This window comes from Phoca vitulina, unplaced genomic scaffold (genome assembly GCF_004348235.1).
Source record: "Phoca vitulina isolate PV1807 unplaced genomic scaffold, GSC_HSeal_1.0 scaffold13, whole genome shotgun sequence".
NCBI classification, from domain to species: Eukaryota; Metazoa; Chordata; class Mammalia; order Carnivora; family Phocidae; genus Phoca; species Phoca vitulina.
Genome location: NW_022589716.1, coordinates 20,070,408 through 20,086,758, shown reverse-complemented (window position 1 = coordinate 20,086,758; position 16,351 = coordinate 20,070,408). Strand labels below are relative to the sequence as shown.

Genomic DNA, 16,351 nt, shown 5'->3' with positions numbered 1-16,351 from the left:
TTATGAGGCTTTTAGGGACTGTCAAATAAGGTGAGGTTCTATGGTAGAATTCATGTTGAATTTGGGGAGAGAAGACCTGGGTTTGACTCTTCACATCACTACTTGCCAGTACTAAATCCTTGGTCAATTGAAAATCAACTTTCTAAGCCATAGTTTACCTCACTTGATGGAAAACTCAATATACAATTAATCTGTTTGTTTTCTGGGGTTATTGTTACATCACATGGAATGATGCATGACATTGTCGAGTATTCAATGCCATGAACCTGCAATTGTCAAACATTCTGTGGGAAGATGGAAAGGTGGTCCCAGTTGGTCATCAAGCCTTGAATCCATTTAAATTTTTCAAATAAGGTGACCCTAGATTTTAAAGAAAACCTAGAGAGAAAATCTGAAAATTCACAAGGATGAAAAATAGTTATTTATACTCCTAAAGCCTTGCTGTAGGTTTCTCTTAATAAATTTACTCTTTAATTTAATTTATAAAAATATGGGTTTGAAAGAATTAGATCTCTTCTACCTGATTTATTATTTTTTTTTTTTAAAGATTTTATTTATTTGACACAGAGAGAGAGAGCGCGAGAGCAGGAACACAAGCAGGGGGAGTGGGAGAGGGAGAAGCAGGCTTCCCGCCGAGCGGGGAGCCCGATGTGGGACTCGATCCCAGGACCCTGGGATCATGACCCGAGCCGAAGGCAGACGCTTAACGACCGAGCCACCCAGGCGCCCTCTTCTACCTGATTTATAATTCTCCACAGCTCCTACCATGATCTAACATTTTCTATTATTTGTTTATTGCCCCCATCTCCAACTCTCTGAGTAACATATAACACTCCTGCATTTCGAGTGACTGGGAAAGTTCCATGCACTTAGTAGAATCTTTTTTTTTTTTAAATTTTATTATGTTATGTTAATCACCATACATTACATCATTAGTTTTTGATTTATGTTCCATGATTCATTGTTTGCGTATAACACCCAGTGCTCCATTCAGTACGTGCCCTCTTTAATACCCATCACCAGGCTAAACCATCCCCCCACCCCCCTCACTTAGTAGAATCTTAAATAATGTGTGTTGAATGACTAAATAAATGAATGAATGAAATGATAAGATACACATGCTAAATTAAATTAATCACTTCTAAAATTTTCAAAGTAGGTTTCTATTTATAGCAACCAAACTATAATTTCACGATTATATCATGGTATTATAGATAATTTGAGAGTAACTTTGTGAAATTTCATTTTGTTTAACAACCAATAATAACTCTTACGATTTATTTGGTTTAGTACTAGGTGTCACATACTTATAAATACTACTGAAGACTTCACAACAGCCCCTCCTTCCCCCATAGTGAAAGTTCTTTCCTAACTTCGCAGATGAGAAAACTGGGGTTCAAGAAATGTAAATCACTGGATTAAAAATCACACAGTTAGTGGGGAAAGGGAGCCAGAATTTGAACCCAAGGTTTGGATAGATCCAAAGTACACATTCCACACTGATAGTTCCTCCCAAAAAAGGATTAATTAAAGGTAAAAATTAAATGTGATTTAAGGTTTGTCTGATAATGTTTTTATTGCATCCTTGTTCTGCATAAATACCATAAGAGGAATCTTCAATTCTAATCTGACAGTCATTTTCTCTTAGTGTTTAAAGACATTACACTGTATTTTGGCATTTATTGCTGCTCTGAGAAGTCTACTTTTAATCTAAACATCATTTATAATAAACTTCCCAGGTGATTCTGATGTAGATGCTCCATGGACCACACTAGGAGAAAAAGATTCTGGAAGTTAAAGAGACTAAGTTTCTACAGAATCTTTTTTTCCCAACAGCTCCAGGTTCTTCTGGCAGGGGGTGGTGGGGAGGTGACCCTTGATTCCATCCATGAGGAGGTCTGAGGTCATTCTCACTGAAGAGGCAGAGCAAAGAAAATCTGGGCAGCTCAAACAACTGGTCAGTTGGCATCAAAACCAGAGCTGGAAGCCCAATCTTTTAACTTGTTCTACAAATGAGTTTCTAAAACTTAAATGGACATGTAAATCAGCTAGAGCTCATCTAAATGTAGATTCTGATACTCAGTAGATCTGGTGTGGAACCCAATATTCTGCACATCCAAGAAGCTCCCAGGCCATGCTGCTGGTCTAGTCCACCCTTGCAATATGCTTAAAGGCTAAGCATTCCACATTCTTAGGCCCCCAAGTCCCATTTCACTCCAACAAGGATCACTGCTGTTCCTACTCAGATACACATTACAAGGACCTTCTTTTCCCCCATTTTACCAGCATTTTCCAGGATATGCACCAAATGAGGAGTGCTCTAATCAGCTTTTTTCAGGTTAACATAGTGTGTAAGAGCACAGGTCCAGGTCTCAGATCACCATTTATGAAACGTGTGACCTTGGACAAGTGACTCAGGCTCTACACCTCCTTTTCCTCATCCTTAAAATAATAATAGTGATTCCTCATCGTGCTGTTGTGATGGTTCAGACTCTGTGAGGTGGAGAGCACAGTGCTGGGTATGCAGCAAGTGCTGCGTAAGTGTCAGCTATGTGGCCTCTTACCATGTTGTCCTACTGTGTGACCCTCTCATTCAACATCCCTAGACTTATGAAAGGAGTCCTCATCCTTCAGGATTTTATGGGCTCTAATCCTTCCTCCTTTTAACTCCTTCAAAGAATTGCTATGAAGATTAAGTGAATTAATATGCATAAAACACTTGGAGCCGTGCCTGTCACATAATTAGTACCCAAGATGGCTTAGCTTTTAGCACTTACTACAATGGTAATTAAATCACTTTAGAGGGATTTTTAAATCGGCTCTTCTCCCATTTGACTGCAAATCTTAGGAGAGTAGGGACTACATCTGTTTTAGTCACGTCTGTATCCCAATTTTTTTTAAAGATTTTTTCTAAGTTATCTCTACACCCAACATGGGACTCGCACCCATGACCCCAAGATTAAGAGTTGCATGCTGTACCAACTGAGCCAGCTAGGTGCCTCTCTGTATCCCAATTTTTTTAACACTGAACCTGACATACCATCACTGCTCAATAAATGCAGTAGATTGCATAAATGAATGAATGTATGAATGAGTGAATGAGTAAAAAAATATCCTTGACTTCCAGAAGAGACCCACAGGAAAAAAGTTTGAGAAACACTCTCCTAGAGGATAGAGGCAGTGGGAGAGGGAGAAAAAAAATGATCCTGGGGAACTGGTCTGGGGCAGGTTTGGAGTAAGTGTTTTCCAAATTCCTTTGAGGATGAGGAGTTTATAAATGCCAGTCTGGAGTGAAAAAGTGAGCTGAGGGAAAGGAGTCTGGGGAAGGACAGCCAGCAGATAATGGTCTTGGAAAAAAATATGAGCTAACTGAGGTTTCTGATCAGATGTGTCAGGAGGTGCTTTGAGGTAATTAAAATAAGAAAAATGAGAAACCTTTGAATTTCCTGCATCGGGGGCTAACAAGGAACCCAGTGCAGGTATTGACAGGTGTTCCCTGACCTTTGGTCCTCAGGGAGGAGACAATCCGCATTTGTGAATTCTCCAGAGGAGCTTCTGGGATCACATAGAGAGAGGAGAGGGTTAAAATCACACAGTATTAGAACATGATGCACGACAGACATCAAAGGTCATGTCTACCTCCTCTTCCACCCACCACAGCAAATGGGTTATGCCTGGACAGAGGGGGTGAAAAGGTTCCAAAGGAGTAGAAAGGAAAATTCATGGGCTTTTTTTAAGATGAGCTGATCACAGGGAATTGCTTTCCCCATATCGCATTTGGTTTTATTATAGTTATTCTTCAGTGATGATACCATCTCTGCAATTTATAATCTGGACATAAATCTCCCTTTGAGATGGAATTGCCCATCAAAGCATTTCCAGACAACTTTAGACACATCCCATAACTGCAGTCATTTTCCTGGTAGACTGGGGAAACGTTTCCCCTGCCTCAAGCACTCATCAGGACATGGAGTGAAAACTGAGAGCAGAATGGCCCGTGACTGCACAAGGAAGGAAATGATGACAGTGACAACAGAGAGACACAATAGTGTCTAGGCCTGCACGGTCACAACAAGGCTTTCCTATATTGTCTATGACAGCAATCTTCTCAGCAACTCTAGAGAGAGGAAGCATTATTTCCATTTTACAGATAAAGAGACCGAGGCCCAGAGCAGGCAAATGAATGGTCTAAAGGAGCAAAAGTGGCAGAGCCAGGATTTGGACTGGTTTCCTCTCATTCCAAGTCAGTTCGCCAAGATAGTGCAGGCAGAAGACAGTTTTCTTGATGGGCATTCTGCCAGAACAATATGCTTAGAAAGCCTTTTATCTTGGCAAATGAGCCAAGTGTCTCAACACTTACAGATACCTTTTAACAAGGATATGGGCACAGGTACAATATGAGCCCCTGTCCTGGGAAAGCCATGCATCTATTCAAGCTCAGGAGCCTATGTGATGAGTGCCATGGCAAATTACCACCTGTCTTTCAGGTGCTCTCAATGTCTTTCACTCTTCTAAGATCCATCAAGATACTCCATGCCTCTGTAGCTTCTAATGAGGCCAGAAACATGGTTATACTCACCCCAAAGATTCTTGGGTATACTCAGTTAAAACCACTAGGGACCTAACTCAGGCACCTAGACATCTGGCAATAACCCAGAACATGCACATTTCTGGTATGTGCCAGAACCATAGATTGACCTTTCTCCATTTGAAATGATTTTTCAGGTCATTTGTATGGAGGGACATTAAGCTCTGCTTTTGTCTTCCTTCTGTACCAAATTCACCATAAGGTCTTGAGAAAATTAACTCACCTCCTGGGGGTTCAATTTTCAGACTTAAAGAAATTAAGTTTTAATATTTTACAGTCATCAGGAAGAGGTCAGATGTTTTGAGGGTGTCATCTTTTACTGCTGGGATGCTGACTTCAAAAGCTGGGCCCTATCCACTCTGCTAGACTGATCTCTAGGGCTTCCTCTGGCTTTTGCAATGTATCACTCTGTATTCCCTGAACTACCAAGGAAATTCTAAGAGTGTAAACCTTCCAAACTTCCCAGCTAATAAATACTGAGTAAGGAGTCAAGTCTTTGGCCTTCCATCCACTACTATACTGCATTTATTTCCAAAATAGCCTCCAAGAGAAAAGGTGTACTTTAAATATACTTACCTTTTCTCTATTAAATATTACAATTCTTTAGAAAAACACCGGATTTTTAGTCAGTGTATGCGAGTGTGAATCCAGGTTCTATTCATCATTAATTGCATATAGCCATTCTAAATGTCCATTTTTTCATCTGTTAAAAGTTCATAACATTTTAACACTGTCTCATTTGTTGATTGCTGGAATCAAATGAGACAATGTAAGCCAAGTGAATGTAGTAAAGTGTTATACAGAAGGGATAATAATAGTAAAAAAAATAGAGATATCTTATTTGTCTTTGTTAGGCAAGTTATACAGAATGTTTGGAAAAAAAATAGCATAAAAATCTTGGGGTGAACCGTGCAGCAAAGCATCTGAAAGTAAGAAAAGTAGAAATGGGAAGTATTGATCAAAGCAGATGATGATCACTAATGATCACTAGTTTCTTGCCTAGTGGTTCTAAACCATGGGTTATTAGGCATTGTCTGGAGATAATTTTGGTTGTCACAACTTGGTGGTGGTGGTGGGGGTTGTCACTGACATCTAGTGGATAGAGGCCAGGCATGATGCTAAACATTCTGCAATGCATAAAACAACCCCTCACATCAATGAATTATCTGGGCCAAAATGTTTATAGTGGTGAGGCTGAGAAATCCTGGCTTATTAGAAGTTGTAGGAGTTAAGAAACGAGTATATTCAGTTTATTCCTGTGCCTTAGCATCTAGCACTGTACTTGGCATAAAGTGGACACTGTCTATCTATCTATCTATCTATCTATCTATCTATCTATCTATCTATCTAATCTATCTATCTAATCTATCTACATTTGTTGAATAGATGGGTGAGGGAATGGAACACCAACAGAGAACCAGATAATGTAAGTTAAACCTAGTTCAGATGGCCATGGAAAATCTTAGTTCCTCTAGGTTTCCTCTCAGTTTATGCTCCATCTTCTTTACTTTCCTGCCCTGTCGAAGCTTCTTCCCTTTCTTTCCTTCCCTAACACTAGGCAAGAATAAGCACAGCCTGCCAAATCTGAGAATGCCTAGGAGCAAGAAATAATGCTTATAAGACACAAGCTTTGCATGAACTCTTCTAGCTACCCCCTTCAAACCATTCATTTCAGCCAGACAGTAATCACATCTGTAAATAAATGGATTCATTCTTATTCCTTCTCTGAGCATGAACAGATAGGACCAAAAGCACATATTTCCTGCAAATGTCTTGCTAAAACAGTTCAATTATGCTTTTAGGAAGACACATCGTGGGCCATGAAATAGAAACTAGGTTTAGGTGAGAAAATGGAAAATAAAAGGCATTTAGTTCTGGGAGTGCAAATATTATCTGTTCATCCGTGTATCTCCCATACCTAGCCTGGTGCCTAGCACATGACAGGCATCCTTAAATATAAGATGAATGAAAGGAGAGCCTGGTGAAGTCAATGTTCCAATCTTTTCCTCAAATCTTCCCCCAAATAATTTAAAAAAATTTTTTAATTAAAAAAATTTTAAGTCTCAACCATCCAATTTCACAGGAAGGCAATTTGAAAGCCTTAGGTTTTGAAAAAATTGTATCCATTTTTCTCTGTCACGGAGATCCAAAACCAGATAAAGATATATGGGTTCATCACTGAGAGGTAGATGTCAATATGGTGACTTAAAAAGTCCTTGCAGTAATAATTCATATTGGATGCAAACATTCTTAAGACCATATTATACCAGAAATAAAATAAGCCTGAAATATGTGTCATATCTTTGCCAGAAAGTCTGCACTGAGACAATGTGTGGTAATTTGGAAGGATTTAAAGATTCAGTAAGCAAGGCTAAAGAGGTCACATAGGGACTATCAATAAAAACCTTTTGTGCCCAACACATCAGTCCCCCAAGGGACCATAATGTCATGATTACCCAGTTATATTGGACAACCCAAAGCTCCACAGTGAACTGCTTGCCCTGTGCTGGGAATAAGCTTTCCAGAAACTGTAGTGGAATGTGTTTCAAGTTGCCACAGAATAATTTTCCATTAGTACTTTTGGCTAGAATCTGTGTCAAAAAAATGACCACTGTAAAATATATTAATTATGCAGATCCATTAGTCAGCAGAGTAGAAAGACCGAGGTGTTTCCATTTTCAACTCGTCCCTAATCTTGAAACATTTAAAGATACATCGATGACCAAGAACCTCTTTTAGAGGATTTAGGACTTCATGTACTCATATCAAGCTCAAAATCCTCACTGATTCCATTTTCTTACACAAGTATGGAACAGGGCCACTAACTCTGTTTGTACACCAGCTTAGAATGTTTGATGACAAATTTAAGACTGCTCTAACACTCATTATGCCTTAGACCAGCTGCTTTCTCCTTACTTAATAGATCATTTTTAAGCTCTTAATGATCAACATGTTTAAGTAGACATATCTATAGCCAAAGAAAAGACGGAAGGAAACATAGGTAAGATAAAGTACAATCTCTACTGCTATTTACTTTGAATTTGATCACCTCTGTGAAGAAAGCTGTATCTTGCAGATGGAGACTGAAATACGACATGCTTCATAAAACTGTCTTTAAGTTCAGTTTTAAGGAAGAGCCTGTATTTGATGAGCACTGTGGCAGAGCACAACATATTTCGTTACAGTAAAAGTGCTTATTTGATGGCTCTAATATATTTAGGATCCTCATAAATATTCTTGGAAAAAACAGATTGATTAAAATGTCTTTACCCTGACTGGCTCTAAATACCACACTTTCTGATTAAACCACCCAATTATTATTTTTTTAAGAGCAAGAAAAAGAAGTAATAGAGAATCAATAAGTTTCCAAGCTTGCCTCTGACAAAAATGACTATCATTTTGGAAACATTTTATTGTGTACTACATGCTGAATTCTTTTTAATTACCTGGGTGTCTACACCAGGGCAGGAGGTGGAGAGCTCAAAAGCTATTGCTTATTAGACACAGCAAATCACACCAAGAAGTCAATATGGTGTCAACACCTCAAACCTTAACTCTTAGTCCTCCCATTTTGTGGTGGGTTGTTTTGTTTCTTTGTTCATTTTTTTAGATCTCTCTGGGTTTTGGTGAAGTATAGCAAGGGTGTCCTGTGCTGGGTTCTATCTTCTAGCAACATTTCCACCACTTATGAACTTATCTGTTCTCTCTCACTGGAGGAAATAAGGAAATAAAATGCAGCATTTCACAGACTCACCTCATGACTAGTATGGCCTGCCTCCAATCCAAAAACTGCCAGTTGAAGAGAAATTTCAAACATATTGATTCTATGTCAGTGCATTTTTCCCCCATAAGACTCAATTGAATTTTATTGGCTTAAATGGATTTCAAATGGGAAGCTCAGGTGCAAAAGAATGCATTTGGGGACTCTGGATTTCAACTTTGTCACACTCCTCAGCATGCTTATCGGTAGCTGTGCTCATTTTTTAATGACCCTGGTGGTATAGACACTTTGCAATATTCTATCTGAAGTGCCACCTCAGTTCTTTCCAGTAGCCAAAAGTGAAAGAAAATCATGCTGGGGTGAGTAAAAGGAAGTTGCAAATTCTACAAAGTTCTCTACAAATAATCAATTCAGTTGTAATTGCTTTTTACATTTGCATCAATGATGAACCAGACCTGAGATTTTGATATTTTGAAGTTATCGTCCCATCTTTATTTTTACTCTACATTCAAAAGATTGAAAGTCAAAGGGATGGATCTCTTTTAATCAGTTAAAAAAGCTACCTTAATTTAGCCACTTCTGCATATATCTCTCCGTAGGCTGGCTCCCTTTTGTCATGTCCACATCTTTCTAGATGCACAAGTTGAGTAGAAATAAAACACACATTCTCCAGTTTCAAACACATAATTAGCTTGGAGTCACAAAAGCACAGCCTGAGAAGAAGGAGGTTATATAGTGTCGGAAGGGGGAAAAACAGTAACAAAAATACGGTGTGTTATTTTAAGTCCTGAGAAATCATTCCAGTCTAGGAGTTAATTGAAGACTGCATGGATGAAGTGAAGCCCAGACAGAGGGGACAGATGAAAAGAATGACTTTAGAATGAACCAACCTGGTTCTGAGTTTCATCATCATCATCATCATCATCATCATCACCATCATCACTGTGTTGACTCAAGCAACTTACATACTTGCTCTATGTCTCTGTTTTCTCATCTGTAGAATGGGGAGGTTGTGTTATCTCCCTCGTAGGATGGTGATGAAGGTTAAATAAGCTATTTTAAATGCTTGGCACAGTTAAGCAGACAGTGGTACTTATTCAATGGAAGCCACTTTTGCATTCTTTATTTTGCTAAAAAGAATAAATGATCTCAGTTTGACATAAAAATTCCCTGTATTATTTTCCCCAACATGGCACAGATTTTTATTCCTTGGAATAGATTACAACAGTTTTTTGGTGATGGCATTCTGGGCTTTTCTGAAGTGATGCTTTTAAAGACCATGCACACTAACACTGAGTCAAACTAAGGATCTTGACCTGTTTAAGATACAGATGCCCCATTGCCCTTCCTATGTCAGTGAGTCCAAGCATGCTTGGAGGCTTAACACTTTTGTAAGCTGGCAACCTGGAGGAAAAGACAGATGCTTTTACCCGTAGGGTGCTATCCCCCCTCACATCTTCATTAATCTACATTACTGAACAGCTTCAGATGATGATAAACTCTGTTTTCAGGTAACAACTTTGTACATAACCTGCTCTAAAGCCATGAAAGGAGAAGGATGACAAAAGGCATTAGGGAAGTTGAGGAAGAGGGTATGGGTGGGGAGGGTGAGGGAAGTTCATTTAGCAGTAAATACCAACAGCCCAAGGATAAAAGTTTTGTTTGTTTTTCAATAAACAATCTGCTAAGGAACACTTGGTTCCAGTGAGGGTTTATGGCATCGAAAGCTGTTATTAGTAACATTGTGAACCCTGTAACAGGCAATATAAGTTCATGTGTGTTTGTAGGGTTTTTGAGGTTGAACTATTTTTGAGGCTGAACTAGATTAATCAAAATTCAGAATTCTGTTTGTCAGAAAAGAGTAGATTCATTCCAGCATGCAAAAGGCGTGTGAGGGGCAGAATGCCCCAAAGAAAGTAGATGTGAGGATCAGTGCATTCCTAGACACTCATTACTAGTTCCATGAATTGTCCTTAGATGATGCAGGATGTAAATAATTGCTATTCTGAAGATTCTATGCCTAAAATGTCTAGGCATGCACAACATTCCCAACTTCACTTTCAAAATCTTTGAAAAATATTTAATCAGACCTCATCTTGCATCTCATTCAAAGGTGCCTTTAACTTTCATTATAAATATATTCTAATTCATTTCACCATGATAAAGTCTGTGCAGATTTGTTGATTGTGTAACATAAAGAGAAAATTAAAGCATCAGTTTGTTTCCGTTGGAGCAATTACTTAATCATCTTATCATCTCTGTCTAGGGTAATTATATTCACAGAATTTCTCCCAGACTTCTGAATTAATAACAGAGAATTCAGACCTTCTAAGACTCTCTGGAAACAAAAGAAAAATGCAGCTAGCCAGGTAATGCATTTAAAAGTCATTATGAGCAGCGGTGACCAGATAGTCATGTTGCACTAGTCTGAACTTAATAACAGCAACTTTGCTCTTGATCAGCTTCGGATACAGAAACATAAGAGCCAGGGCTGGGCATCTGACAGATGGTGGCACAAATATACTGTGCAAATAAGACAGAAGAGAAGCAACAGCTTGTGATTGCATCTTTTCACGGAATGCTAGAGATTTACTTTAATGATCTGAATACTTTTCATAAATTCAGTTCATTTAAAGGTTCACATGTACCCAATTTTACAGTAAAACTCATCTCATTCATTCCACCTTTATAAGACCTTATGAAATTAGCACACCCCTTTCGGCACTGCAATACAATATTTGGCAGCTATTTATGGAGTTTAAGAAATTCTTGTTCTGACACTGATGAAGAAACTTTAATTAAAATGGTAAGCAGGCTGTAACACAATGAATATACTTAGGACATTAAACACTCCAAAGGGGAAGGGTGGGGTAGAATGACATTACATTTTTATAAAGCCAAATATAAGTTTGCTTAAATAGTTTCCTTACTATGTTGAAAGAAACCCAACACATCCTTCAACAACTAAGGTAAGCATCACATTATCACACAGCACAGCCTCTTTGGCTTAAAAATATGACTATAAGAAAGCAAAGTAAAAAAAAAATGTTACCACTAAAGATTTAAAAAATGATATTTGGAAAGAAAAGTGTGCAGCCTAAATGTACCTATGCAAATACACACACACACACACACACACACACACACACATGCATGCATGCACACACACACACATCTCCCCAGACAGCAGTAAATCAAGAGAGATATAAAAACTTACCGGAGCAAATATCACCATACACATTTACAAAAGAATTGATAATCCAACTTCCCTCTCCTGAAAGAAAATAGAGGTTGTCTCATACTAAAAATAAAGCTTCTCTGTCCACAGCACCAGCCACTTGTCCCTCTTTTTACGAAGCAAAGGAGGAGAACAAGAAAATCAATGAGGAGGGAAAGTGAGATGTTATACCAATCAGGTAGCAGCTTCTGCCTTATTTGCAGAGAGATGGCAAAACGGTCATATTATTAGACAGCGACAACCCACAGCCGAAGTACAGCAACCTGATACTTCCCTCTGGCGAAAGGCTGCCTGCCTTGTGGGGAGGTGGTTACCATCATGGTGAGCTCCCACACTTGGCTCTTTGCTCACAACTGCAAGCGCAGGGCTGCTGTGAGCAAGCAGACTGCATCATGAAGAGAGCACCATCTCCCCCTTTACTCCAGGAGCCCCCTCCTCTCTCAACATAGCACTTAGAAACAAACTGGGAAACAAAAAGGAGCCAGGATTTTGTGGGTTGGGGGTGTGGGTGGGAAGTGGTGGTTTTATAAAATCCTGATGAATAGATTTGCATAGATTAGGTAAATGTTTATATGTTTGTTAAAAAAAAAATTGCCCTCATTTTTATGGAAATGCCTGGATGTTATGCATGATACCCATTTGGGAAATTCATGTACCACCCATAAATAATCATTAAGGTGATGGTATAGGACAACTTTTTGGGCTCTGGCAACTGGGGAAGGAAGGAACAAATTACAATTTGGGTGTCCATTTGTCGCAGGAGTGTTACTTAAAGCCTTCTGCAAAATCATAAAACTGAAAAGGCTTCAGAGGTTTAAACATGACCTGGGTCTGCTTTTCCTACGAACGGGCTTCTGCAGGAAGGAGATGAGCTTGGCTAGTTCAAGGGGCCAAAATCATGGCATGCTGAGGCAACATGTTTTGGGGGGAATTGGCACCAAATTCATGAAGAGGCTGCCCACAGCTTCCATGCTCTCCTCACACAGGCTTCCTGAGGGTGATTTCTCTCCATGGCCTGTACCACAGCAATGGCCCAAGAGACCTCTAGGCCTCTTCCCTTCCCGTTCCCCACTTCGGGACCCCACTCAGTACAGGAATAATGTTAGGTTGGCTCAGGTGTCTCTGCTTTATCTTTTGTGCAGTTGGTGATGGCCAGACCCAAACTCACCTTGACTGGCCATGTTTTTTTATTGGTAGATAATAATTCAGAATTTGTCCAGAGTCTTCCTTTGGGTTCCCCCACCCTTCTGTCTCTATCTCTCTCTCACTCACACACACACACACATACCACCACCACACTGCATCCCATCATCATTATCACCACCACCTCCCAGACTCCCTTTCTTCCTTCTCCATACACAGAGTAACAACTCAGTGGGCAGGGAAAGGTGGCAGGTCCTGTGGGAGGTTGTAGGACCAAACAGACAAACAGACAAGCAAAACATGATGAGGAGCCAGGCAACCCAGGGTCTAGTCCTGAGCCTCCACTTCCCAGCCAAGTGACCTGGGAAGTCCCTTAAGATCTCTGAGCCTCGGTCTTCTGTAAAATGGGCATGCTAACACCACACAGTGCTGTCACTGGAGAAGTGTGGGGAACAAACGAAAGATGGCTAAGGCAGTGCTTCCCAACCCACACCACACACAGACAACCTGGGATAAGGATCCTCCAGCTGCCTTTGTCCTCCAGCTTTGATCCAATTGTTCCTTACACACAAGCCTTCGGGGCACTCATGAATGCTTCAAATTGTGCACACCCCATGGTCCCTTTGAAATTCTGATAGGAACTTTATGCCCCCTTACTCTCTCTGCCACCACCCCTCATCTGCCAATTGAAAAATCACTGCATTTCAGTGATGGAAATTACTCAGGGGAGTAAATTAAGCAAATGAACACAGTCGAAGCAGAACAGAAAAGGCTAAGAACTGCCAGGCATTTAAGTTCACACCCAGTAAACATCTGTTGAATAAATTAATGAAAAACTGAGTGAAGGAGTAACATCCCCATGCTGTGGCTGCTTGGTGAGCGGTGTTAGAGCAGAGCTGAGGAAGTCACTGTTCTAGCCACACACCCAGAGGGGAGAACGACACTTAATAGTTTTCTCAGGGTGGAGAGTGAGTCAGTCTCAGCCCTTTTGAATATTAAGATCCCCATTTCAAGTAAAAGAAAGAAAAGTTTTGTCTTCCACATAATAATAGCAAACATTTCTTGAATATTTGTTCTGTGCCAGATACTCTACTAAGTGATTTCCTTCCTTCTTTCCTTTTTTTTTTAGTATAAATGGATTACCTTAAGTGGGCATCACAAAAACTAGGAAGAGCTACTATTTTCATTCCAGTTTACCAGAGAGGAAATCAAGACCCAGAGTTAAGCAACCTATTTAAAGGTACATAGTCAATACTTGATAAAGCCAAGACTTGAACCTAGTCAGATGCCAGACTCCAAGCTGTTAACTACTCCTTCCAGTACTACATGATGGTACCTACAGTTTTATTTATTTAGCCTATAGAGTATGAGTAATCCACATATGGATACACGGACCCTGAAATAACTCCACCGCTCTTCTCGCAGTGTAGAGACCAGGAACCCTGGTGTAGACAGAAGGTTTACTGAGCTGACAAATCCCGTGCCCAGGCTCTGCTGATTTCGTATGAACTTGGCCACCTTACTTAACACCCTGGGTGATAGGACGCATGAGGCTCAGTCTTGGGATTGCTAGCGGTCTGCTCAATGACCCTGTGTGTCCCCTAAAATGTCCATGTTTTAGTTTTTCTCATGTTTGGAGGGTTTCCACTGAATGATCTCTAAAGGCCTTCCTGGGTCCACTTTGACTAGATAAGGGTCTAAGACTAAAAATTCAATTCAAATCTGATGGTTGAGTTACCTTTTTCGGCCTCGTATTTTGTGCCAAATAAAGTGTTAACATTCTCTACAACTTCTTTGCTACCGCCCTACCACCAATGATCTCTCACCTGAACCAATGCAATAGACCCCCAACAGGTCATCCTTTTACTCTTATCCTTATAAATCATTCTCTGTGTATTATCCAGATTGAGCTATTGAAACTATAAATTAAATCATATCACTCATCTGATAAAAATTTCAATAGCTATCCAGTAGGCTTAAAGTAAAACTGAAATTCTTTACTGTGGCTACAAAGCCTTTTGTGTCCTGGCTCCTTTTTGTTTTGCATCTAATTCCAACCCTCTCTCTATCTACTCTTCAGCCACACTGGCCTTCTATGCCTTTGTCCTTGTTATTCCTTCCACCAGAACATTCTCTCCTTAGATCTTTGCCTACTGTCTCTTCCTCTGACATTCACTTCTTACCTATACTCTGTTCTGTAGAGGGTCCTTCTTCCCTGACCACCTACCCTAAAAAAATCTCTCTCTTCCCAGCTACGCCCTTTCATTATCCTTTTTTTTTTTTTCTTTAATTTTCATTGGTAAGTGTGTGTGAGATGTGGTTTTTTGGGTACTTCTTATTGCCCCTGTTTATTTATTGTTTTATTGATTATCTTTCTTCACCAGGTGATAAACTCTATGAAAGTAAGAAACTTGTTTGGCTCAACACTATATCCTTGGCATTTAACATAGCAGGTGTTCAACTGATATTTGTTGGATAAACAAATGTATGAATAAATGAAAAAATCAACATGAGAACAAATTAGGCTTGAGACAGAGGCAAGGAAATCTAAGTTTATAAAAGAAGCTTAGCCTTGAAAAACAGAGCAGGTGAACAAGGGTGATTGATTCATTCATATTAATGGACAAAGACTGTTTTTACTTCCTCATTCAGGGAACACTCCTGAAAGGCTGCAGATTTCAGCATCATGTTGATTTAAGAGGAGGTCATGCTAAAGATAGTGGAGGGCTCCTATTGTGAACCACACTGATCAGATGTTTTATAGAAACTTGGGTTCCCACGGTTCAGTTCACCTAGGCCCATACAGAGAAGCTGGTATTTTGATACTCAACTGTGCATTTGTCTTTAGAGAAGAACTAGTCCTGTCAGCTAGCCACTGAGACTGTCCTTACCTTCCAATTCATTAAGCAGTTCAGACAGTTGGCTACCACTCTCTAACATGCCATTGGAACTGACAAAAATAAACCCATATGCCATTATTTGATTGTTCTTGTTTGAAAAGTGATATTAACATCGTTGCTACTGCCTTAAAAAATAACATTTATCCATTATTAGACTATTAAAAATAGAAGTACAGTGTTTTCTAAGTTGAGTATTTATAGAGAAGGTTAAGTAGATTAAAATAATCTGTGAGTCTCTGAAAATCTCATTAGCAATGCTAATTTCCAATATGGTCCAATCTTTAATTCTGAGCTTTCAACTGCACATGGCCTTCAGATAACTTCAAACAAATTTTTTTTTTTCTTTGAACCGGAAAGCTTGTCTCTCCTTTGGTGGACATACCTTCTGGTGTATGTAACAGTTCCTCTCCCTTACAGCTAAACATCTGGCCTCTCATTAGGAGTCCTCTCAGGCCTGCCTGCTCCGGGGTTAGACAGTGGGAGACCTAGCTTTCTATGCATTTAGCAAACATGGAGAGGAAAATTCCAGCACCATGAGGATCTCTCCTTTGCTGTGGGGGAAGGGAGGTAATGAAAGACAAGAAGACTACTCTGGCCATACTAATAAAAGACCAAGGGAGTTAGCCTAGGTTCTTCCATTTTGCTTCCAAAAAATTTCAACTCTTTCAAGCTATAGCAATGAGAGCATTTACAATCAATCCACTTACGGAACAACCTTGACATCTTTAATGGTGCTTTTCCTGCTCTGACTGAGCACAACT

At 39.7% G+C, this 16,351-nt stretch overlaps 1 protein-coding gene across 2 annotated transcripts in view; it reads right to left on the bottom strand.

The window, feature by feature from the left end:
• The window catches only part of SYNPR (synaptoporin), a 304,031-nt gene that overhangs the window by 138,796 nt on the left and 148,884 nt on the right, over positions 1-16,351 (bottom strand). The window contains exon 1 of one of the 2 annotated variants that reach the window (XM_032411682.1): positions 11,527-11,974. The exons of the other annotated variant lie outside the window; for it this stretch is intronic. Coding sequence (XP_032267573.1) covers positions 11,527-11,550 — 24 coding nt within the window. The 5' untranslated portion in view covers positions 11,551-11,974. Of the gene's footprint in view, positions 1-11,526; positions 11,975-16,351 lie in introns of those variants that run through there. 2 annotated transcript variants of the gene reach the window in all.